We start from the raw sequence: 25,135 nt of genomic DNA on the forward strand, positions 1-25,135 counted from the left end.
GACTACTGTGCTGGGGCAGTACATTGATTCACAGTGTCTGTTAACCCAGCTCTGATGGATACAAGTCGCTGTTTCACAGGCATGCTCCAAGGCTTCAGCTTAGTGGTAGCATCCTGGCGTGGATGACAGTGATTGCTCGTTGAGCTGTTGATTAAAGTGGGCTTCAGAGCCAGCCCTGTCCTAGCCTGGAAGGCCATGTGAGTGCACCAAGTGTCCTGATCCAGCATGGGCAGGAGCTGTGTGTGGCTGCAGGCAAAGCTAAAGCCGTGTGGCTCCTGCTCACATACTGACCGTGAAAGGGCCTCAGCAGGATTTGATCTTATCACTTGATCATGTACAAATATATCACTGTTAGATCTTCTGTTGGGGTGTGTGATGCTACAAGGAGACTTGGTTGAAATTCTCCCATCTCCCTTAGTTTTCTTACTGGAAACTATGTTCAGTGATACCAGTTACTTCCTCATGTTTCATGTGGTTTACAGGAAACTTTGGTATGGAAAAAGCTGTTTAATTTTATTATTCCTAGAAATTATAGAAAAAATACATACTTCAGTATTATGGAAAACATTATAGTAACTTCTATTTTTACTGGATTTTACACTTTTATAGGATATATAACATGTTTGTAGTGTAAAGTCCTTACAACTGAAGGAGGGATAACAGAAATGTATAAATATGTGATGTAGTTTGCAAAGGTTAAAAATAAGACTTTATAAGAATGAAATGGTTTAAGTGACTTTCTTTCCTTCAAGGACTAATTTTAGACATTTTGTTCTGATCTAGGATTTGGTCACAGTTAAATCACAGTATTTCTGCAAACCCCCCCAAACCTTGCTGTGCACGGTAGTTTTTACACTTGGCCCTGTGCGCAGGTGTTTGCAAAATCAGATCAAGGTATATATTCACACTAGTATATTAAATAGCAGTAATTCAGCAGCAAAATATCTTCATTATTACAGAACTGAGTCATCCCCTGGACTTTCTTATTTCTTTTTCACTCTTCTACCCACTTAATTTACAAAGGGAGCTACCCACTTAATTTACAAAGGGAGCCTAGAGAAGATCAGTTCTCTGTAGTATCTTTTATGCACTGGAATAGTAGATTATAAATGATCATTGCAAAAGATCTAGCCAGGTACGAAGCAGTCAGCATGAAGGACTCAAATGTGACAGCAGATTACCTTCCCCCTGGCACATTTCAAAAGCCTTTTGTCCTTTTAGTCAGGGACACCTGAGCATCTTTATAGTGCCTGCACGCTCTCTGTAGAGTGCTTCCGTTGGACCTGCAATACCAGTGCAACCTGTGCAGGCCAGGACAGCCTGTTCTTGTGGGACCCAAGCCTCATCTGCTGCTTGTACCTTATCTTTAGGTAATATCCTGCCAGCTGGGATCCACTGTTCTTCACAAGGTTCAATATGTTTTATTTCATACATTCTCTTTCCAATACATCAGGAATAATTTTGTATCATCTCTTTCTTTGCTTAGCATGGCGCACATACTGAAGACACTCAACAGCTGGTTCTGGTGGGAGAATATCTGGATGCCCATCAACGTCACGTGGGCACACTTTGTAGACCGTGATGGACTTGTCTTTCCGAAAGCACATCAGTTATATGCCACAATTCCATATGCTTTTGTATTGCTGATTATCCGGTTCTTCAGTGAAAGGTAAGAAACATGAATACAATTGGATGCTGATGTTAATCCTTATTATGCTAAAAATATGTAAAAAAAAATAGCATATCTTTAGATCAAGGTTCTTGCATTGTTGTAAAGGAGCACTAGTTGGTGTTTTGCTGGAAAAATCTAGTACAGATAACAGGGCAGGTGAAAAATGGGGAAATATTTTCACTAAGAACATGTGGCTGCGGTCCAACTAGAAGGAAAATGTTTCTATCTAGCTTTTGTAGAACATCTGGATAATTCAATTACCTCCTTTTGCTAGAGATACAATTAATACAAAGCCATTTGGGCTTCCTTTTGCTTTTCTCCTGTAGTGGAAGGGTAAAGGCATTTGTCCTCCTCACCAAACCTCTCCCTTCCTTTGGTCCTCCATCAGAACATTTGTGTAAGGTTGATAGATCCCAGGTGTCTAGCTGTAGCAGAACTAGGCAGACTGGAGGGGTCTCAGAGTTCCATGTGAACATTTTATGCACATCTAGTAATGCTGATTCCTTTTTTCCCTCACTTTGGCACTGAAAGATGGATTGCTTCTGCAGCTGGAATCTTATGGGACAGGCAGAGATGTGCTCCACAGAAGAAAGCTATGAATATGTTAAGATTTGTAGTGTTTTGACTTATTTATTTGTGCTTTTTTTGCTCTAAAGTATGTGATTAGTAGGTTTCTATAATTATTTCAGGATAGAATGAGGAAATCTGGAATGTTGTAAGTTGGACATACTTAAAACAGAAGCAGATAAGATCATTTGTGTTAGAGATCAAAAGTAATTTGGATCATATGTTTAGAACCACTCTCAGTGTCTCCTGAGTAAAGGCTTGCCCAAGTGTGTCTCCCTGTGCTGTTGTTGGAAATGGCTCTTGTGAATAGTTAGTTCACACATCTGGCCTGCAGTGAATCTGCCCATGAATGAGGATAACTGACCACTGCTGTGAGTAATAAGGAATCAATTGCTGATATCAGCAGGAGTGAGGGGGGCTATTTCAGAGAAGCCTGCCCAAGTAGAAGAGCAAAGCTTTTGGTGTGCTCTTCAACAATTTGTGTTGGAAAATGGAAAGGGAAGAGAAGCCGTCAGTGTCTGGGGAAGTTGCTGCTTGCTACATGTTAGAGGTCACGAGCCAAATCCGGCACCTTGGGCAGTGGTAGCCTCATGAAGCAATGTGCTGAGTGACTATCTGCCTCTAGGAGAAAGTATCCCAGTAGCAATCTTTCAGCTCACACAGAGAGAGCATCTGTTCTTGCTTCACTGTCCTGTAACTGTTGCTTAACTCCAATATGCCTCTGGAAAACACAAGGACACAAAAATCAGGATCTTCCCTTGAGTACAGCATTTCATGATGACAAGTTTGAGTCCCTGGGTCTGCTATTTTTTACATAACTGCTAATATGCTGTGGTTCCCTCTTGGGATTAGCTGGAGGGAGATTCCTTTCTCTCACAGTGCAGTGTCGTATCCCAGGGCAGATTAATTTGCTTCAGATTTATTTTCTTCATATCCTGGCTTGAGAATAGCTACGGTCTTGTAACTGTGTTGTATTCTAAAAGATTTTCATGGTATGTCTTTTCAGATACATTGCTATACCTCTAGCAAAAGCCTTAGGTATAAAGAATGTCAGACGTGTGAAGCCACAGCCTAATCCTGTTTTAGAGAGTTATTTCCGGGAGTGCTCAAAACATCCATCCCAAGTAAGGATTCTCATTCTTTTAATCGAGTTTTGGTTTTGGAAAATCCCAAGTCTTACTGTTTCAATCAGCTATCAGCAGTGACATCATGGAATGAGTTCCAGCTGATTGACAGATGACTTAATTTATTTGGGTTTGTGTTGCTGTTCTGCTGACAAGGTTGTATGGCATCCAAACAGAAAATATGTTGAAGATGTTTAATTTTCTGGTGTGCTGTTCTAGATTTGACTGTTAATAATATTTCCAGTGAAGATCAGTGTCCCGTCTTTAACTCATTCTGCCTGGAGGAAACATCAGCTGATATCTGTTGTTGGAAAGTGGTATCATATTTATTGCAAGCAATAATATTGGATCACTGGCATGGAAGCCTTTTGATCCCTTATATTGCTGCATACTTAATCCTGGCTTATGTGAGAAGAAAAACAATCTTTCTATTACCTTGCTGTTTGTTTTTAAACTGGAACAAGAAAAATGTAATAGCCAATGTTTACCATCCACAAAATGAGTCAATGTGATTGTTGATGGGAAACAGGTACTTCACTGGGAATGCAGCCTCAGAATTCGCTTACCTACCTACAGTTACCAAACAATTGCACACTAGTTTTGAAAATAAATATGTGCTTTCTAGTAATGAGGGATATTGAGAATTATTGATGTGTGGAACCTTGCTTTCTATCCCTAACTCTGCTGTTCTCTTACTGTGACTTTTGCCTGATATCATCAGGAATAGATATATTCATCTATTCATCACATATGAGCTCTTCTCTATCTGGGCAAGTATCCCGATCTCTGTTTCATACCTTCCTGCTGCATGAGTAGAGTTTGACGATTAATCTCTGAAGGGAAGCACAGCATTTTTATGCTCCTCAGTACATGGGAAAGATTCAGGCTGCCTCCTTTAGGTGTCCAGCTTGGGGAGCAGCATGCCTGGGAAAGCATGCAGAGGCCTGGCTGGTGACTGTCTCCAGTGTCTGTCAAAATGCAGTTGGTATTCCTGCATGGCAAGTAGAGAGCTCCCCAGCCAGCAGGATGGGCTGAACACCCAGGTTGTTTGCACTCCTGCTTTTCCCAGTAGCTAAGTTGCCTTTGCTCACATTCCAGAGCTTCCTTTGAGGGTAGGAGACTAACTGAACTGGACTTACCTTGGTGGAGGTGGTGCTGCCACCCGCTATTTGCATACCTGTATACTTGCCAGGAAAGAACTTCCCCAGGGATGAGTTGAACACTACCTGTACTCCTACAGCAGCCCCAGGGCAGGTCAGCCCACACCTTTCACACTTGGGGATGGAGGAGAGAGAGGAAGCCCCCAGGCTGCTGCACACTGAGCACCGAGAAATGCAAGAGCCATGCTGCCTTGTGCTTAGCCCATGCTGGCATGGCTGCATGGAACAGAGCTGCTTCAGCTTCAAGAGCCCACATAGAGCCCAGACTGCATTAGATGCATTTCCAGGCAATGCTGTAGCCCATGTTTATTTTTAGGTGTCCAAAGGAGGCAGTCTGGATTTTGCTCAGCAAGACTAACTGACTTGCCTGTACCAGAGAAGGACATTGGATTTGAGAACAGAGCTCAGGTCACCTTAATTTCAGGCCCATGTCTCACCTGAGGAAATAATTTAGACATAAAGTAATGCTTATAAATAGTACAATTAGATACAATGTCCACAGGGGTTAATACATGGCGCTTCCCTCTCCAGCCCACCTTCTTGCTTAGCTGTAGAAGCTGAGTGTTTGAAATTATCAGAAGCCACTAGAAAGATAATAGCAGAGTCTGTGGATCTGAATGTTTCATGCCTACTTTATTTATACAAATTATGTCTTGATAATTTGGGTTTCTGTGAGTATCACTCAAAAATTAAAGCAGGAAGCCTGCAAGTAAACCCTCATAAAGAGTTAATATTAGTCATAGTTTTTAATTAAGACCTTACAACAGTGGGAAGCTGATTTGTGAGCTACGAAATAAATGAAAATGACATCGGAATGCATCTCATTGCTAACGCTGTTCCATTTTTTGCAGTCAGATATTCAAGGCCTTGCCAAGAAGTGCAACTGTACTGTCCGCTTGGTGGAAAAGTGGTTCAGGAGACGGCGAAACCTGGAGATCCCAACAGTGCTTCGGAAATTCCAGGAAGCTTTGTAAGAAAAAACAATGCTCTTGATGATTATGGGGTTTGCTTTAACGGGGATTCATTTCCAGGAAGCTGGGGCTGTCTGACAAGGGTTTTGGTTTGTGCGCATGCAAGCAAATTGAAAGGATCTAGTAGTGTTTGTCCAAATGGTGTGACTTTAAAGGATCAGGTTAATGGTTTCTCCTGAAAAAGCCCTTAAAAATGTTTTACAGTTTTCTTCCTTGTGTAATAATGGACTTATTTGTAGGCTCCTGCTACATGGTGCTTAATGAAAACATGCGGAGAATAGGGAAATATGTTCATGTCTGGCAGTAATCACATGGGAACGAAAATGCTTACTCCCTCTTGTTTATGTATGTACCCATGGTGTCCTCTTGGGATGCTATTATGTGTATAGAAGTCAGTTCAAGAGCAGGAATTGCGGCATCTGAACTAAATGATAGGTGTGACAGCTTGAACATGGGGTGCTGTGCAAAACACGAGCTCAAATACACTGCTGAGAGTGGGCCATTGAGCAATTTTGAGTGATAATCATGAATATGTACGAAGTTTCAAACCCTCCTGCATATGATTGAAAACTGGAAAAGCATCCAAGAGTCTGATTCTTCACAAATGTGTGAGAACTCCCCCATACCTAAACATTTTACTGTTTAACTATTCCAGTGTTAGCCAAAATCTCATGCAAATTGCAAATCCCCCAGTGGGCATGGCTGGGGTTACATAGCTCATCCCTTTTGGATACTGAAATGATGTAAAACACTGGTGTAAAACACTTTCCTGATGTCCCGTGGGTTTGCATTTTGACTAGTGTAATTCTATTGGCAAAAATTCACATCATCATCATATTTAACCTTTTAGTGTGATGAGCTTAAGGCACAAGGGTTAAAAGTACGCTCCAAAGCTCAAAGTTGAGTACTTAATCAGTGTGAATCAATATGCTAATGATTTGATGCTGTCCTTTGGTGGGCATAGATCCGGTTGATACACATAGGTGTGTCTTTCTGAAGCCTGAGTAAATTCTCCTGGTAAACTGACATCCATGGCTTATTTCTGCTGTTGGTCTGTGGATCAGTTAACTTTGTGTTATGAGTGACAATAACATTTCCTGTTCTTGCTAAAAGCCCTGACATGCCACTGATGCATGTCTGTAGTAATACACGCTAAAGAGTGAAATTCAAACTCGCTTGGCAGCTTGAGAGAGGATGAAGCAAACAGGTTTCTCTTGCGCAATTTTGTGAACCTTCCTCTGCTCTCTGTCAGTGAATTTAAATGGATATAATTCTCAAGGCAACAAATGAGGATCAGAGTTATTCCACGCTAGTAGTCAGTGTTCTGGGCATTATGAAATTCGTGAAAGCCTGCAATCTCCAGGATCATTTTTCTGAATCACAAGGAAAATCTGATGAGCCACATCTAAACCATACTTAAGCTATTAGTGCTTCCAGTTAAGCAACACTGGGGTTTGGAACGCCCTTTGCATGAAACCTTCCCTGCCTTAAAAGACTTACCAGCCTTTAACTTCACCTACTAAATCCTTCTTTTGCTAGGCTCTGTTCAAGAGAAAAGACTCCTGAAGTCAAATCAGAAAATCCTTTTGCATAGCTGTTGTTCAGTGCTCTCCCTGGTGACCAGCCTTGGAGCTTAAGAGACACTTGGGTAAAATTTGGTGAATTTGGATGAGTTCTGCTTCAGGTTTTGTTCACCAAATTCATAAAGAACCTTGGCTACATGCAAAATGAGGTAGTGCTCTGGCAGTCTTGCACATTGAGTTCATCTGAAGCACTGGGTGTTTATTACCAAGTGTGGTCAATATATATTTGTAGGGCTGGGGACTAATGGCACAGTCTTGTTAGGTGCTCTGTGCTTTGGATCTAGTTCAGAAAACCACTTTACAATCAACACAGAATCAGTCCCGCTATATCCACTGGACTACTCACACCTCCCTTGCTTGAAACCGGAGGCATGAGGGCAGAATCAACCCCTGTGTAAAGTCTGTCCCATGACACGGTGTTGCTTTTCCTGGCATCTCTTGGTTAACTCTGAGCCAGGTATTACTTATGGGTTCCACTCTCCCCTTCCATTTGCTCTTCTAATTTCCTCTGTGTACCTTTGAGTTCTTCTGTCTGTGCAGTAGGTGTTCTGAAGGGTTATTTTCAAATCACCTGAGGAAAGATGCTTTAAAGTTGGAAAGGAAACCAGTTATTTATTACCAGTGTATCAAGTGGCAATTTTAGAGTTGTTTTCTTGACTTCTTCCATGGGTGTGGGAAACATGATCATGTCTGGCCTCCTCCATTCCATGGTCTCATCTTTTGTTTGTTTTTCTTGCAAAATGCTGGCTCAGTCTTTAAGCATCTCATTCTTCCACCTGGGATATCAGCCTCCAGGTAATGTAGGGCTCAGAGAGGAGGGACTGCTTTTACCAGGCAGGTTCTTGTTGTCATCTCTCGTATGGCACTTCATTAATGTTTGCCAAAGACCACAATTTCTATACATCTCAGTCCATTTCTACAGTGTTCTTGAGGCATTCTCTCCTCCTTTTTAGGCAGTTTAGGTTTTCTGGGAAGCTGGCTGCTGCTCTTCTCCAGGATATCTCTTGTTCTGTAAAACGTTCTCACTGGGTTTGAGGTCTTTGACCACGGCCTTTCTTAGCATGTGAAGTCCCACGGTGATATCCTACTGATTTTGAAGAGTGGCTCTGGGAAAGACCAAGCTTATTCCTGCCAAGGGGAAGAGTGAAAAGGAAGAAGTTTTCCATCACCTGTAGGGGTGTGATTGGGAATGCTCCAGTGGAGTCTCTGGCCGCACCCAGTCCTGGGGACAATACCTCCCACACAGGCTCCAGGGTCATTACAACACTGATTGTGGCTCCACATCACAGCATCCTGCTCTGACATATATAAGCAACAACACTGCTCACTAAGATACACAAGAACTTTTTTCCCTTTGACTCACCAGATCAGTAGTGAAAACCTGAAGGTTTTCTCTGACTTGCTGCATATCCATTTAAGCCACAAAGAGCTTAAATCAGGCTAAATGCTGGCAAACCTACTCAAAGATTGAGGTTTATAGTTTATTCAGACCTCTGTTGTAAGACATAAACTAATCCAGTAGCTTTATCATAGGGCTCCCCTGTTTTCATCAATTGGTGTTAAGAGAGATCAAAAGAAATTAACCCAGCAACTGAAACAAGTCACTGCTGGGGTGTTCACAGTGCTGGATCAGATTGGAAAGTATGTGCCACGTGGCTGAAAGCCCTTCCAGAGTCAGGGAACTGTGAGATGTTGTTCTTGGTGTGGATGTGCTGGAGGGATTGATGGAGCAGGAAGGTTGGTGTTATCAAACGTTGATGTTTAGGGAATTTGTTACATTTGCTGTGACTGTTCTCTTGATCAGCTTGTGCCTGGCTGGAAAATTACTGCTGTGATCACAGTCAAGAGATGTGTGTTGTGATAGTGTAGAATAATTCACTACCTTAGCAATTAGTCAAAGCTTGATAGTTAAATATTAATAATTCAGATACATTTAATACGTGTAAACCCTTAATGTAGAGTGTGAGGGCACATTTATGTGAAGATTGTCTGTGATATACAATGGTTTGCAGTAATTCTGGCTCAGGACTTCTGTACAAAATATAATCATTCATTCTTTTTCATTTTGATTTTGCAGCTGGCGATTTTCATTCTATCTCACATCCTCCATTGCTGGATTTATATTTCTTTATGATGTAAGTTAATCATTTTAAGGACTGGTATTCTTATACTTTCAACAAAACAAGAGCTGGTTTCTAGACCTTCTGGAAGGCCATAGAATGACTCATTTGTTTCGGTGGATCTTTGGGTTCAGCTCTTTGCTGTATGTAATCTAGATGCAATATGCACTGAGGTTTTACTGAATTCTTCAATTATCTTTTGAACTGGCATGATAAAATACTTTATGAGTAATCAGTGTTTTTAAGGCAAGTTTTAAGAAGTCCCACAGATGGTTTTACAACATGCCTTGTTAACACCTACAAATGCATCACATGGCCATGTTTTTCTCAAAGGAGGCCATAAACCTTTCCTGGCAGCACTACTGGGGGTCACAACAATGGTGCATTTCATGGCTATTTATTGAGGTGTTACTGCTGAGTCAGAAGTTGGGAATAACAGAGGGAGTGCTGCTTGTAACTATGTGAGCACTGCCTGGGGTGTCATTAATGCTTCTCCCAAGCAGCGGAACAGTTCTCACTGTGTCTGCATTCATCTGGCTCTTCTCCCTAAACACTATTTATCATCATGGTGTGTGTGGCTGGTAAACACAGCAAAATCTAATCACTGTGGCAACATATCTTGAGTAATTGCAGTAATAAACCACACACCCACTGCTTTGGATGATGAAATGATGAACTGGAATGTTTCAGGTGTCTTGAAAAGAAGCCAAAAGCTGGGACCAATAGAATAAATCTGAGATGCAAGATCCCTTTAGAAATTGGTGGGGAACAGTTATCAAGACTAGAGCTTCTTAGCCTGCTTCACTTAGAGAAATACTAAGTATTGAATATTTTGAGTTAAGACAAGTTATTGTGACTCAGCTGATCAGTCTCTGTCTCATCTGTCTTCCTCAGAAACCGTGGTTTTACGACATCTGGCAGACGTGGGTTGGCTACCCATTTCAGGTGAGGTTTTTGGCATGGGGCCATTGGCCTTAAGGCATTCCAGGCTATTTCCCCATTGGAAGGGGTAATCTGCAGAAGTGCTTCTCCCTCTCAACAGGCAGCACCTCGAGAGGTGCAGCACCAAAACCTTTTGCCCTCCTTTGGTACCTTCTGCTGACTGCTGCAGGACTTGTGTGATCTGCCTGGGCTGCAGCACAGCCCTCAAGCCAGACCACTGTTATTTCTTCCCACCCCAGCTTACCCGTTGTGTGCAGTAGATGCTTTCTGTGTTACTTGTTTTGGTGCAGAAACCCCAAAGCTTCCACCAAGCCTGATGATGCTTTGAGGCATTGCAGAACAGCGTCATGCAGACGGTTATGCCAAGCAGCCTAAGTGCTGTGTGCGTGCTGGGCCCTCTTGCTCAGTGATGTAGGTGGAAGGAGTGCTGCAGCGATTCGGTTTGGCCTAATGTGAATCCCTTCTCTGGGGATCTCTGCTCAATGCTCTGGTTGTTCAAAAGGGTCACGAGGCTTTTCTTTCTTCCTAAAAGATTTTGCTAACAGTCCCATTAATAGATGTTTCCAAGCAAACTGCTTTCTTGCCCACCTGCCAGAGGTCCTTATGTGTCCCCCACTCTTATTTTTATAAATCTGTGATCCATCACACACTGCATCCTTATTCCTGTCCTAGGCAGGGGCCAAGAATAAAAAGAATCCTGACCCCCAGTTTTCCAGCTTCTCCTGCCCATGGGACTTGCTAACCAAGCCTACTTCCTGCCACCTGGGGAATGTATTGAACAAGGAAACAGCCAAGCTCAGCATCTAGGCCTAAGCAGATGCCTGGGATTTTAGCATAAATAGCTGACACTTTAGTCATGGGCTGTGTGAATGTTTAATATGTTAATTGTTCAGCAAAATGCAGGGCTTGGTTTACTTGCAGTTGTTTGTAATTAAATGCAGAAGCACTCTGCGTGTAGTTCTCTGACAAACGCACACAAAAAAGCATGCTGAAATTCAGAGAGGGGAAGGAGGAGCTGCAGAAATTGAGAGTTTGGTCTGAGTAAAGGTTAAAATATTTGGCTCCCAGAACATCCTTCTTAATGAAGCCCAGAACAGGGATTTAGTTTAGTTTAATTTTTTAAGCAAGACTCAGTGGTGGAGCAAAAGAAGTGAGGAAAGGAAAAACAAAATGATTTCACTTGGCATTTGCTTTCTGCTATTCTCAGTTAACTGTGATTTTCTTCCTTACAGACCCTGCTGCCATCCCAGTATTGGTACTACATGGCTGAGATTGGTTTTTACTGGTCTCTTTTATTTACACTGGGGATTGACAACAGAAGGAAGGCAAGTGGGCATGCTTGTTTGTAGCTAGAACCTCTGTTTCTGTGAAGGGGGGAAAAGTGTTTGCAAGGAAAAGCACTGTCCTGACACTGGATTTGGTGCAGCCACATGAGGGCAGCATCAGTCTGTCCCTGGCACACCTGCACACATCCAAGCTCTCCTACCAGGGCATCTCTGTGTGTGACACGTCGTGCTTGTCACTTCATCCGCGCGCCGACCCTCGGAGGCTGTACTTGCTTGGCTTTACCTTTGTGTTTTTCTCTCTTTCCCAGGATTTTCTGGCTCATGTCGTTCATCACTTGGCAGCCATTGGGTTGATGAGTGGCTCTTGGTGCGCTAATTACGTGCGTCTGGGGACACTGGTGATGTTTGTGCACGATACTGCAGATTTCTGGCTTGAGGTAACCCCGCTCTCCATCTCTGTTTTTTTTGTCTGGGTGTTTTGATTGGTGGGTTTTTGGTTGTTGCCCAGGCTACATTCAGTGACATTTTAATCTTTCTCCCACAAGTTTCATATGATCCCTTTCTATCCCCACAAAAACACAGCTTCACATATTCATGAATTGTGAGGTAAAAAAGAGCTTCTGAATAATTTAAATGGTTACTCTGTTCAAGAATCCCATGTGAGAAAAGAGCACAAGAGAAGTTCTGCAGTACAGAATGGGGACTGGAAATACAGCTGCCTCCCTGGATTATTCTTGCTTCACTGTTAAAATTAGTCTAAGTTGGCTAGCCTGGGAACAGCTTGTCATGGTACCAATTCTCAAGCAAATTTAGCAGCCAAAATTTTGGCTACCTCTGCAAATTGGTTTAATTTTGTCAACATCCACACCCTTCTTTTGACCCGAGAGGTACATCTACATTAGACTTCTGGCTGGAGACACTTAAGCTGTCCCTGAACAAGGTATCACAGAAGAAACATTTCTTACCCTGGACTGAAGAGGAAACTAAATATCAGTGGTTAGAAATGTTTAAGACTCAGAAGTGTCCTATTCTGCACACAGCACTGTGGTCATAGAGACTTGCTGCTGGCTTTCTTAAAAGACAAATGTTCACTGTTTCCTTCAACAGTTATCATGACTTCATAACACCAAGGCTGAGAGCATAGCTTCATCACTTCTTCTGGTGGCAATGCCAGTGTAAGCAGCCCTTGTAGGCTGTTTTCCATCACTGTGCAGTTCTGCTTTTGACAGTCTGTCCGTTTTATTGGAACAACTAATTGTGGGGTCACGCAGTTGGGATTGGTCCTGATCAGATGTGTGCGTACAGGGTTTTTTGCCTGGTTACTTTTACTCCTGGACTGCTTTGTTGGTCCAGTTAACGGTGTGACCTTACAGACAGTTGAGCTGACAACTGGTAGGACAGCACTCAGATGGAAGCTGAAGTTGGGTACCAGAATGACTTAATTCAGCCCTGCCACTCAAACGAAAAAGTCCATCAAGCTGCTGTTTGAAACCTTGGCTTGGCACCTGGAGCTGTGTTCACACTTGAGAGCATCTGTTTTGTTCAGCAGTGCCCAGGATGATTCCTAAATGAAGCATGAAGAGCTGCACAGTTCAGCTGGGGCATAAGCAGCAATTATAATGCTTGTTAGTGGGATAGAGACCAACAGGAGGATCTACAGTTCATAGTAAGGAGAAAACAGAAGCTGAATTAGGCACAGAGAAGGGTCAGTAACACACATGCACCAGAATGCCTGTGTGTAAGGGGTCACTGCCGCTACTGAGCATGCAGATGTGGCCAGCAGCTTCTCTTTGATTCAGCCCGTTTTGAATCTGGTACCAGAATGAGAGATCACCTCTGTTTTCATGACACTTCTATAGTCTGATCCAAGAGCGATCCTTTAGGCCTTTGATACAAAGTCCTCTCCTTTAAGATGAAAGGAGAAATATAAACAAAGAATCAGTTTTGATACTGCTTTATTAGGTATCAGTAAAGTGATTGCCTTACATGTCAAACAGGGAGGACATCTTCTTCCTGCTTTGGTGGAAGATGAGTGTTTATTTATGAAAATGTGGAAAGGAACTTATTTCAGAGAATATTTGTAATACATTTGATGGTTTTTATTCAATGCAGGCAGCCAAAATGTTTAATTACGCTCACTGGGAGAAAACCTGCAATATGCTCTTTATCATCTTTTCTATCGCATTCTTCATCACAAGAATCATCCTGTTTCCCTTCTGGTAAGCAGTATTTGATGTAATCACAGGCTTTTATTTCATTCCCATTCCCATTGAGAGGTTAGTATTGGTTGTGATGGGAAAAGGAAAGGAATGGATTGTACTTTAGAGAGCAGGAGCAGAACTTCTATTATTGTTGGCCACTAATGGCCAGCCAGAAGAATTGACAAAACTGATTTTAAAAATTTAAGCTCAGTAAAAATAGTTTCTTAAAAGAGCTCCTTGAAAACAGCTAACCTAAATGGAGGCTCTTATGTATTATTCAAGTTATTTTTGTGAGTTGTAGTTAAATGCTCTGAGCTCCTGCATTTTCAAGAGGATTGAGCTACTTAACTAGGAGAAATAATTTTCCCCTTTCATTCTATCCCTCCTGCTGTAACTGCAGAGGCAGAGCCCAGTGTAATTCCTATATAATTGTAGCTAATTTTTTGTAGAGCCTTCGTTTTGCTACCTAGTTTTGGGTAGAGCCACTCTCTCAAGCGAGGAGCATTCAGAAAAGTTAAGGTGAACCAGTTAATTTATGAAGTCAACACAAGTAAATCATAGCTTGCTAAACACTTGCATGACTTTGGAGTACTGCGATTTAATCTGCTTTGGAGTATCCACATGGGTGCTTAGAGTGCTTAATGCTTAACATGTTTAGCTTTTAAAAGCTATTTAATGTGTTTCACATTCATGGTTTCCTTGACTTGCTCTAGTTTGCACTCATACCTCTCCCCCAATGTGGACAAACCCTTAGAGACTCAAGCTGGTTAAATTAATAGTTCTGAACACTGATCAACAGAAGGTTTTAATTTCCTGTAGTATTTTCTTTCAGAAATGCTGATGCCTTTTACTTTATTGTTATTTTTTTATTAACTATACAAGTGATCTCCAATCATTTTGCTGCGCTGAGTTTCTTGTTCTTGAGTTCTTGAGCTTGGAAGCAAAACATTATGAGATTAAAGGCACTGAAAAAGCCCCAAACAATACAGAAGTAGTGAAGTCTGAAGATGGACAAAACATATGTTAATTAACAAAAAGCCCTGTTGTAAAGCCTGTAGGATTTTCTCTGGAGTGTGGATTTCAGATTAGAAAGACTTTGTATTAAAAATAAGGCATAGGAAAGCTCTCAGTTGCATAGTATCTAGACCACACAGAGATTAAGAGCTGGAAAAATAGGATTGTTTTCTAACCTTGTTTAGAATACTTTTGTGCAAGACTCCAATTTCTCATCTTCTGAAGTCTGTATTTCAGTAGAGATGCATAATCTAGTTCAATAGAGATGCATAATCTAGTTAAGACAGAGCTTGTTAATGAATGTCATCTTTGCAGAGCTTTTTAATATTTGTGGAAATAATTGATCAGTTTGGAATGTGAAATTATAAATAGCTGTAAATAACACAGAGATGAAATCTTGCACCCTAATGCTGACCTTTATTTTTCAGGATTCTTCGTGCCACGTTGTATCAGCCTACATTCTACTCCACGACTCCTGTCATAGCATATTTTCTGTTCAATGGGCAGCTGTTGATCCTCCAAGGCTTGCATTTATACTGGGGTTACTTAATTCTCAAGATTTTGAAAAGGTTCATTTTCTTAAAGGTAAGCAGTTTATTCCCGCAGAAAAACATGTGAAGTATCAAAGGTGCCAATATCTCCAAGACATTTACCTGGAATTTCTTACTGTTTTCCTGAGCTTTCATGCGGTCATTTTTGACAGGGATCTTTCAAGGTATAGAGCTGTTCAAATGTGCTTTCTACCTACACCTCAAGTCATGGATCAGAATATCAAAGCTTCTGCTAAAACTGGGTTTTGCCTGCATCTGATGTTTTGCTCTGATTGTAAATGAGAAATGATCGCTACCAAAAACTGAAGCCCTGAGATGGTGCAGAACTCTTTAGAAGTTCTTGTGTTCTGAGTGAAAGCAATCTTTTGTCACTGGACTTTGTAGGAACATACCAAAAGAGGAGAGGCTTAAGCATTCACAGGTATATTTTGCTAGTAAAGGGGAAACCTAAGTTGTGCTATTGAAAAATGGCATTTCTTTTGAGGATCAAGATGCAAAACCTTAATTGAGCCAACTCTGTCCTTTTATCTGAGGCAGTTAATGCTGTGAAGCATCTTAAGGAAATAGAAATGTTCCTTCTGACACACATTTAATTGTTGTTTGACTGATAACAGAAACCATCCTGTAATTACTGGATTTCTTCAAATCTGATGGAAACAGACAGCTGGATATCATAGGGAGCCCCAATGTCTTCCCTAAAAGAAAACTGCAGTTACAAACTCAACCCCTGTTAGACAGCAAACAGCTGTACATAAGTGACAAATCTGTAGAAGAAATGGATTGTGTTATTCTGCTCCTATAACATGCTTCTGTGTTCCCTTAGCTAGTGGGAAGCTTGTATTTCTTGTGTGTTACTTACCTCTGTTAGATTAATTACAAAGTTATTTCTGGCCTGCTTTATTAAGTGTTAAAATGTTTTACTTCTCATTTTCTTCTTTCTGGCCTTGTCTCTGTGCTGTTCTCACACAACTCTCCTGATGAAATCAAGAGGGACATCCCTCTGCCTTGCAGCAGAGGAAGAGAAAGGCTTCCCCATAATTCTCCATTCACATAGTCGACATTATGAGAGTATAATGCAAGAAGGTCTTCCCATGCAATGGGGAATAGGACATTACTTGACCAGCTATATAAGGCCACTCTGCCCTGCCTGCTTAAATGCCTTTGTAAGGGGCAGAAATGTTTTATTTTGAGATAACAACTTCTTTGTGTTAGTCAGTGCTAAAAAATGGGCAAGCACGGAGCCTGCATCCCTACCATGGATTTTTGATTCCTTATAGAGCTCTGGGAGAAGACTGTTTCCAAATAACATTTTACAGTGGTGGTAGCAGCAGCAGCCCTAGCCCTTTTCAGTCCCTATGACTTCAGCTGGCTTGCATGTGCAGCCTGTTTTCCATAGCGGTGGCAAACTTGGCTGTGAAAGCAGCCAGTGCCTCCAAAGCTGTAAAGGCAACGTTGCAAAGAATGGTGTTTGCAAGGCGGCGTTTTTATACCAACATATTTGTTATAGACATACTCCACACAAAGAGCTGTTGCTATTTCAGTGAAATACCAGTAAACCATCATCCTTGTACTAGAAGGGTTTTGTTTCTCTGCCCAGGACTTTTAAAGTTTTCATTCAGAAAACAGGCAATTTTGGACATTTTTCTTGAAGCAACAGTTAGCTACTTCAGATGGAAAAATGAAGTCATGATGTAACTGGGAATAGGGATTGATGTTGTTGTTGAGCTGAAGGAAGCTCTGAGCATAGCAAGGGTGTAAGGAATGTTTTCAGTGCCCTCTGTGCCTTGAGCCACTGTTGGGTTGGTGGGGTCGCCTCTGGAAACTGCTGTAGTGCAGTAGTAAACAGCTCCTAACATCCATCCAGGGGCAGGTGTCTCCCCTGATTGTATCCTTCTGGACCATGTCATTGCACTGTCTGAAAGTCAGTGGCCTCGAATTTATTTATTCTCAGCAGGAAATGCTGTTGTCCCCTGTCAAAAGATAGGTTAAAGGACTTGTCTGGGTCAGAAATGAAAGGTGGGAATCTGTAGGGAATGTAAACAGGAGGGCCCAAGTCTTCAGGATGTCATGTATCCACTAGGTCCTCTTTGGTGTTATTCAAAGGGTCACACAGAGCTGTGTCACCTCTTGCTTAGAGCTGTGGGTCTAGGTTCAATACTCTGATCTCTAGGCTGTGGCAGAGGCATTATTAAAGGCAGGAATTAATACAGAAATGCCATCAAGTACTGCAGCCTCCTGAGTTAGTAGCTTCTTCCATGCTTTATTCTTCCCTCTTGGGAACAGATGGCTGTTGCCTGAGATTGGCTGGTCAGAAGCTCTTTATCTCAGATATCACCTCCCCTCTGCACTAATAAAGGGGACAGTTGTCCTCAGGGGTCACTGCTCAGCTGGCTGACTTGCTTCAGCAAAAAAGAACTTGGACTGAAACTCTTGCTATTTTCTCTCCTCCCAAATGCTGCAGCCAGAGATGAATAAAACTGAGGAAGAAGGAAAGGAGGGAGGAGAGATGACCTTGTTCTGTTCCTCTGTGCCCTGTTTTCTCAGGCATGGGAGTCTGGCACCGGAGCTGGTAGCACAGAGCATCACTGGTCTCCAGGCTCATGGGATCTGTGCCACCTTTCCCTGGGCCCAGTCCTCCAGAAATGCCCCAGTGAGGGGGCATTCTGCATGGACAAGCTAAGCTGTACTCAGCTACTTTGCATTAAGAAGCTTTTTATTTTGTCTGGGGATAGGAGGGGACAGAAGTGTTGGACTACAAGGATGCTAGAGAGGAACTCTTCATCAGGTACTGTAGCGATAGGACAAGGGGTAATGGGTTCAAACTGAAAGAGGGGGAGTTCAAGTTAGATATAAGGAAGAAGTTCTTTACTGTGAGGGTGGTGAGGCACTGGAAAAGGTTGCCCAGTGAAGTGGTAAGTGCCCCATCCCTGGCACGGTTCAAGGCCGGGTTGGACAGAGCCTTGGGTGAAATCTACTGTGAGGGGTTGGAACTTGGTTATCTTAAGGTCCTTTCCAACCCAAACCAGTCTGTGATTCTATGATCCTATTACATTTTTCAAATCAAAGATTTATTCTTACTTGTGGAAAATATAAAAGTACAGCAAAAGGAACCAAAATATCCTTTTCCATATGACGTCTTGTGACCCTGTATACGAGCAAGGCCATTGCTCACATATATGAACTCTCACGTATATGAGAAAAGGGCTAAAGGTCAGACCTGTAGCCGTGTATCTTAGATAAGCTCTGGTGTGAAAAGAAGGACATTCTTCAGTGCAATTCCTATTCAGGTTAGGTCAGGCAATCGCAATGCTCGCTGCTGCTGCCATCTTGATGTCCAAGGCCTTTTGTTGCTAGGAGACTCCGTGTGTTTTCTGTAATATTGTTCAATTACATGGTTAAATTACCCACTTGTATCAAGTTTCAAGCACCACTGAAACATGTCTAGTCATCATGTCTGCACATATGAGAATATTTTAGGAAAATTGAAAAAACATACAGAGAAGTATGTACATGTGCACCGATTTAAAATCTCTTGCCAGGAAAATCCCATGGAGATTAAACATTTTATTTCCAAGGTCAGAAAAAGGGAGCGAGTGACAGCAGCTTAGAGCCACATTGTTATGGCAAATTAAGATGTAAAATAGATGTTAAAGCCATTACACACTGAGTTAAAGTTTTGAGACTACGGTTCTTTAAATCTTGAATAATAAGTGTAAGTTGTAGGAAATGGGCATGATGTCCACATGACTCAGGTACTTCAGGGCTGATGTGAAGTCCAGCAGTGGCAGAAGGTAATGGCAGGTTTTTAATGGACTGTAATGTGACCAGGAATATGTTTTGTTTCTCTTTTAATTGTTTTGTCACCATCAGACTGTCCTCAAGTAAGCTTCTCACTAATGGTCACTATTATTTAGGAGTCATCAGCTACAGTTTCATTTGATTCACCATGGTTCTTTCCCCTTCCTGAAGCAGAGAAGTCTGAAGTGTTGCAGAGCAGGCTTTTGGCCTTGTCAATGTAAAAAAATAAGCTGGTGCCACCTATGTATCTACAGTATTCCTTAGGTATTTTGTGCTCAGTGAGCAAGCTTTTTTAAAGAGTTTGGTTGGGCATATCCTTATCCATGGTTTGTTCGCTCCTTATTTGGTCCAAATTCCCAAGGGAACAGAGACAAAGAATGATGGATGACAGAGGAGGGGTAGCTGAAAATGAAAAGACTATTTTGGGGTTGAAATGGGAGCTGTGAAATACTTATGGTACTTCTGCTGTTCCCAGCCATCGTTACTCTACTTCAGCATGTTGTTCTGTCTGAGGATTGCTCTCAAACTGAGACATCTCTGCCAGTTCCAGTTGACTTTCTTTCCTTCGTTCTTTCTTACATACTGATACTGGGATGCCAGTAGAGTCCTTGCCATGGAAAGTGGCTAGTCACATAATGATTCCTTGAATCAGTTGCTCCCTTTTCTATACTGAAAGAAGATGCCATCCAAAGGGACCTTGACAAGCTTGTGAGGTGGGCTGATGTTCAACCATGCCAAGTGCAAGGTCCTACACCTGGGTTGGAGCAATCCCAGGCACAGCTACAGACTGGGCAAAGAAGAGATTCAGAGCGGCCCTGCAGAGAAGGACTTGGGGGTGCTGGTTGATGAGAAAATGGACATAAGCCGGCTTCAATGTGCGCTTGCAGCCCAGAAAGCCAACCGTATCCTGGGCTGCATCAAAAGGAGCGTGACCAGCAGGTCGAAAGAGGTGATCCTGCCCCTCTACTCTGCTCTTGTGAGACCTCACCTGGAGCATTGTGTGCAGTTCTGGTGTCCTCAACATAAAAAGGACATGGAACTGCTGGAACAAGTCCAGAGGAGGCCACGAGGATGATCAGGGGCTGGAGCACCTCCCGTATGAAGACAGGCTGAGGAAGTTGGGGCTGTTCAGCCTGGAGAAGAGAAGGCTGCGTGGGGACCTCATAGCAGCCTTCCAGTACCTGAAGGGGGCCTATAGGGATGCTGGGGAGGGACTCTTCATCAGGGACTGTAGTGACAGGACAAGGGGTAACGGGTTCAAACTTGAACAAGGGAAGTTTAGATTGGATCTAAGGAGGAAATTCTTTCCTGTTAGGGTGGTGAGGCACTGGAATGGGTTGCCCAGGGAGGTTGTGAGTGCTCCATCCCTGGCGGTGTTCAAGGCCAGGTTGGATGAAGCCTTGGGTGGGATGGGTTAGTGTGAGGTGTCCCTGCCCATGGCGGGGGGGTTGGAACTGGATGATCTTGAGGTCCTTTCCAACCCGAACTATTCTATGATTCTAAGATCTGCTACTAAAACTCCATCCCTAAATGTGTGCCCATGACTAGAATGCTTGATGTGTTTTAATATTAATGTGAAGGCAAGGCCTGAAAGTCCTTTGAAATAGACATCGTATGCTTTTATAAAACATGCACTCACTACTTAAACTGCAGAATAATGATTCTTTACACCTGCAGAGGTGCTGGCCTATGTTACTTGGTATCTTTCTTGCTGTGAATTCCTCTCTTCAGAGACTTGCTATAACCCTTTGTGTCAGTTTTTAAGTGAAGTTATACAGTTCCCGAAGGCCAAACTACCCGCTCCTGACAGATGCCTTTGGCTGAGGTTAATCTGAGGCTGTTCAGAATCCTCTCAGCTTCTGCAGAACTTTCCTTGCCTGGGATCCTCCTATTATTTTTTCCTCTTACTTTTTGATGCTTGATCTCTTTGCATCAGGCAGAGCTTTTATTGTTAATAGTTCATTTGAATCTCTTATTCTGTAAACACATGGGTCCATCATGGGAGTGTGGAATCTCAGGGCTGAACTTGGGTTTCTTGTTCACAAAACACAGACCCACAGCAATGGGGTTTTTTTGGTTTACAGGTCCTTAAACAGTTCCCCATGGAAGTACAGATTTCTGTATGACAATTTAAGCTCTTAGCACTTGCCTTGGTTACCTTTAGAATAAGATCTATATCCTTTAGAATTAGACCATGGATCCGCAGTGGTTACAATCTACTGGTTTACCTTTATTAGAGAGTCGCTCTTCAGCTTCCATTCACTTAGGACGTGAACACTCAACTGTCCTGGCAACTGAGGCAGCACTGACTCTCTCATTGAACTGTGCCATAACTTGAGATATTTAATCCTAGGCAGAAAGCTTATTTTTAAAACTACAGAGAGGAAACAAGCTCAGTGCATCGTGGAAGTAGAACGGCCTCTAAAGAGATTACACTTTCAATCTCTTTTGTGGCAAAGAGAACTGGATCCAGTGTTGATGTGCTTGAGCTGTGTGCTGTTTGCTGTGCACTACACACACCAGAGGTGAGCTGAGCCCGATTGCTCCCAGCTAATAAACTCTGACTTTGAACTTGAGCTGAAAAGGGTCATCATCTGACCCTGATCATGCGCAAGTGCTGCGCTTCCAGATACCCAGCAATTACTGGGATGTGACAATGAAGCATGAAATGAAATGTATATTCAGTTTTGGCATGCATGGCAGTTTGCTGGACTCCTAAGAAGTCAGACTTTCAGCTGATGATTTTTTCCCTTCTTTCTGAAGCAGTAAAGGAATCTATTTTCAGGACATTCATCATTAGAAAAGGAAAATCAATGAGAATTAACACATTCAGTGAGAAGTCTAATTTCAGAAAAATGGCATTCTACAGGGGTTAAACAGAGGACAGGGCTTAGTTTCCTAAATGAGAAGCATGTAAGTGTTGTTTTCTTTTGTGTACGTGTTTTATTAAGCCTGTACCATGCCAATGGCTATCCGGGTGCTGATAAAACAAGACCAAGAGATGTGCTTGCCTTTAATACCATGTAGCCATTTTAAAAGCAGTAATATATTTTAGAGGATAATGATCATTTAGTGACTTGCAATTTCACATCTCTGTGGGACTGAAAAGTTGGGGGAAAGCTTTCCCTGGAGATTTTGCGTTTACTTTCTAGACTGGGAAGGGCCATTACACACTGATGTCCTGCTACAGAGTTTGAGTTATCTGAAGGTTTAGCACAAGCACAGTACCGATTGAATTGGGGAATAAGCAACCTCTAATAACCTATTTTAAAGGGAACTGGGTTACGGAGACATTGAATTTGATGGTTCTCAACAGATAAATATATATGTAGTTGGTTTTCTCATGAGTGTAGCTGATTAGGGAGACAAAATAGGATGAATGAACATTTTCCCCTCTTGGAGATGAAAACCAGTCTGTCCGGGAACCTTCCCAGTTGATTAGAGTTACTGCCTTTGGGACATGAGCTTTTTAATAGCCTGGAGATGGGAGCTCGCCAGCCAGGTCAGCAGCGCGGAGGCTCATGCCCTTGTAAAGGGAAATTACTTCCTGTTATGACTTTCTTTCATCTGTGTATTTCCCATTCTGCTGCAGCAGTCTAGTTAAGCCCAAAGCCTGGCTACATGTCTCACTTCAGGCTGCCAAATTCATCGGAGGGAGGAGGGGTGAGAGGCAGGCAGAAGGAAGCATAAAAGTGTAAGAGGTTGGCTGGCTGGTATTTACAATGATAGGCAAAGAGGAGAAAAGCTGTTGTGAGCATGCTGCGGAGCTCTGGAGCCCTACCCGCACTGGGGATGTGAAGTGAAGGCTGACCTCAGTAATGTATATTATCTAAGTGTGCAGCCCACCAGAGTCTGTGAAAGAGGAAACACCACTTCTCTGCTGCACAAGTGTTAGGTGCCAATCCAAGAGCACTATCTGCTCTCCTCTGCCTTAACCAGTTCATTTTCCTGGCACTGAGAGTTAAAAGGTGGATTGCTGTTTGAATCTGAACTTTTAGTCCAGAGCATGAATAGGGTCAGCAGCTGTGTTAGACTATATTCTAAAGTACACTTCTCAGATTTCAGAACAGCAGCAGTGATCTGTGCTGAATATTGATTTTGATTTTATTTTTCATAACAAATCTCTATTTAGAATATCCATAATTACACAGCAACTTTCACTTGAGTATTATATAGCAGTCACATAAACCTTAGAAAACTTAAGGACTGTTGTAACCATTATGGAGGAATGAACTGATAAGAAACTGAAGGGAATAATTTCTGAGCATGTGATTGGAATAGATGGGCTTGTGAAGGTACAGTGGGGTGGCAGCATTAAAGTATAGAATCATAGAGTCACAGAATGGTCTTGGTTGAAAGGGGCCTCAGAGCTCATCCAGTTCCAACCCCCTGCCACGGGCAAGGACGCCTTCCACTAGAGCAGGTTGCTCAAAGTAGCCTTCCTTTGCCCTATTAAGCACACACAGGGCTCTGCAAGAGCAGACTCAGTCCTCTGGCCATAGTCCAACAAATGGGGTGTGTGGATGCTCCCTTTGCCTCTCATGTCAGCTGTGTCATAAATGAGGCTGTGCAGGTCTCTTCTATGCTGCAATGAAAGTCTGCTGCTTCCAGAGTTGCCAAGTTTGACTTCAAGTAGGCGCTGCAGGTGACCGCTGCCCCCAGGAATAGACAATCAGAACTGTATGTAATTCTGAAAGCAAATCACAGCAAATTCTTGCCCTGGCCAGGTCAGCAGAAGCCTGCAGTGCTGATCCAGGGCCAGGATCTCAGCTGGTATAAATGGCATGGCTCCACTTGAAGTCAGTGGGACTGTGTCAGTTTTCACCAGCAATGGATCTGCCCAAACAAGAACCCCCACCCCTCTCTCTGTGTGTATGTCTGGCACAAGGCAGCTTCACTTTCAGTAAATCCCTGATCTAAATGACCTTTCTTTACTGTGAAAGTTCCTGATTCAGATAAAAGACAACTGTTGGTGAAGTTTTTGCTTTAAAATTAATTGCTTTACAGAAGAGCATTTGCTGACAGCTTTTCTGGCTTCCCTTGTTAACTGCTCATATCTTTTCATTTTCTAGCAGGATATTTATGCAATATTCCATTTTTTGCTAGTTTTATATATATGCACCTATATAAAAACTATATATGCATAATAGCGTGCATATGTATTTATTCAATTGCCAAAAATCAATCCACAGAGCAAATCCTAGGCCTTCCACAGAACTTTTGATGCCTTCATTTACTAGCTTTAATATATGCTGCAGGGGTTTGAGTTGTGACTTTGTTATGAGGTGAGTAATTCTCATACTTTCAGAGGTGTTCACACAGCACTGCAGTCTGCTGAATCCATTTTAAAATCCAAAAGCTTGACATAAAGCTAGTTAGTGATAGATTAATAGCAACTGAGAAAGGAAATTGCCCTATCCTGGGTTTAAAGCAAATCAGCCTAATCAGGCAGTGATGGTGTGAGGCGTGTGAGGATAGGATTTGTCTTGCATAACTGAAGCTGTGCGTAGCTCAAGTTCAGGGATCCCTCTGCAATCAGTGGAGGAAGAGCAGTGTGTCCAGAATGTGTCCCATTCACTGTGTCCAGTGTTGTCACCCCAGCAGTGGTGGGGCAGGTCACCCTCTGGGGACACCGGTTTCTCATTCTGTTGGTGGGGGGGGGGGGGGTTGGAACTAGATGATCTTGAGGTCCTTTCCAACCCTAACTGTTCTATGATTCTATGATTCTATTGAGCCAGCCTAGATACAGTATCCAAGTAGATACCTGAATTCAGTGAAGTAAAACCTTCAGTGTCAAGCACACAGGTCTCAGGGACTTCTAATCCTATTTAAGAAACTTTGTTCTTTAGGTACTACTTGAAATATTCTGTATCTAGCCTCAACAAAAGGGTGTTTAGAAGTACTTTATTGAGAAGGGTTTAGGTATTGTGTTATGAATGTCAATCGAAAAGATGTTACTTGTAAGGTATGTGGCTTGACAATTTGGTTAATGTTTAGGTGCAGAGATAACTTCAAGATACATCACAAAAGGATCAGAATGCCTCCTAACAGTGAAAAGAGAGAAATGAGCACCCTAGCATTAGACACGTTACAGAGGAGTGGCTGTCATTTACATGGTTGCATACTTTGTGGTTTCAGGTTAGTTT

The 25,135-nt window shown here is 42.4% G+C and overlaps 1 protein-coding gene across 1 annotated transcript in view; it reads left to right on the top strand.

The window, feature by feature from the left end:
- The first annotated feature begins 1,487 nt into the window (after positions 1-1,487).
- The window catches only part of CERS3 (ceramide synthase 3), a 32,848-nt gene continuing 9,200 nt past the window's right edge, over positions 1,488-25,135 (top strand). The window contains exons 1-9 of the mRNA XM_065688546.1: positions 1,488-1,669; positions 3,246-3,363; positions 5,375-5,493; positions 9,155-9,212; positions 10,092-10,142; positions 11,372-11,464; positions 11,734-11,862; positions 13,538-13,644; positions 15,069-15,225. Coding sequence (XP_065544618.1) covers positions 1,488-1,669; positions 3,246-3,363; positions 5,375-5,493; positions 9,155-9,212; positions 10,092-10,142; positions 11,372-11,464; positions 11,734-11,862; positions 13,538-13,644; positions 15,069-15,225 — 1,014 coding nt within the window. The remainder of the gene's footprint in view (positions 1,670-3,245; positions 3,364-5,374; positions 5,494-9,154; positions 9,213-10,091; positions 10,143-11,371; positions 11,465-11,733; positions 11,863-13,537; positions 13,645-15,068; positions 15,226-25,135) is intronic.

This window comes from Lathamus discolor, chromosome 8 (genome assembly GCF_037157495.1).
Source record: "Lathamus discolor isolate bLatDis1 chromosome 8, bLatDis1.hap1, whole genome shotgun sequence".
Taxonomy (NCBI): domain Eukaryota; kingdom Metazoa; phylum Chordata; class Aves; order Psittaciformes; family Psittacidae; genus Lathamus; species Lathamus discolor.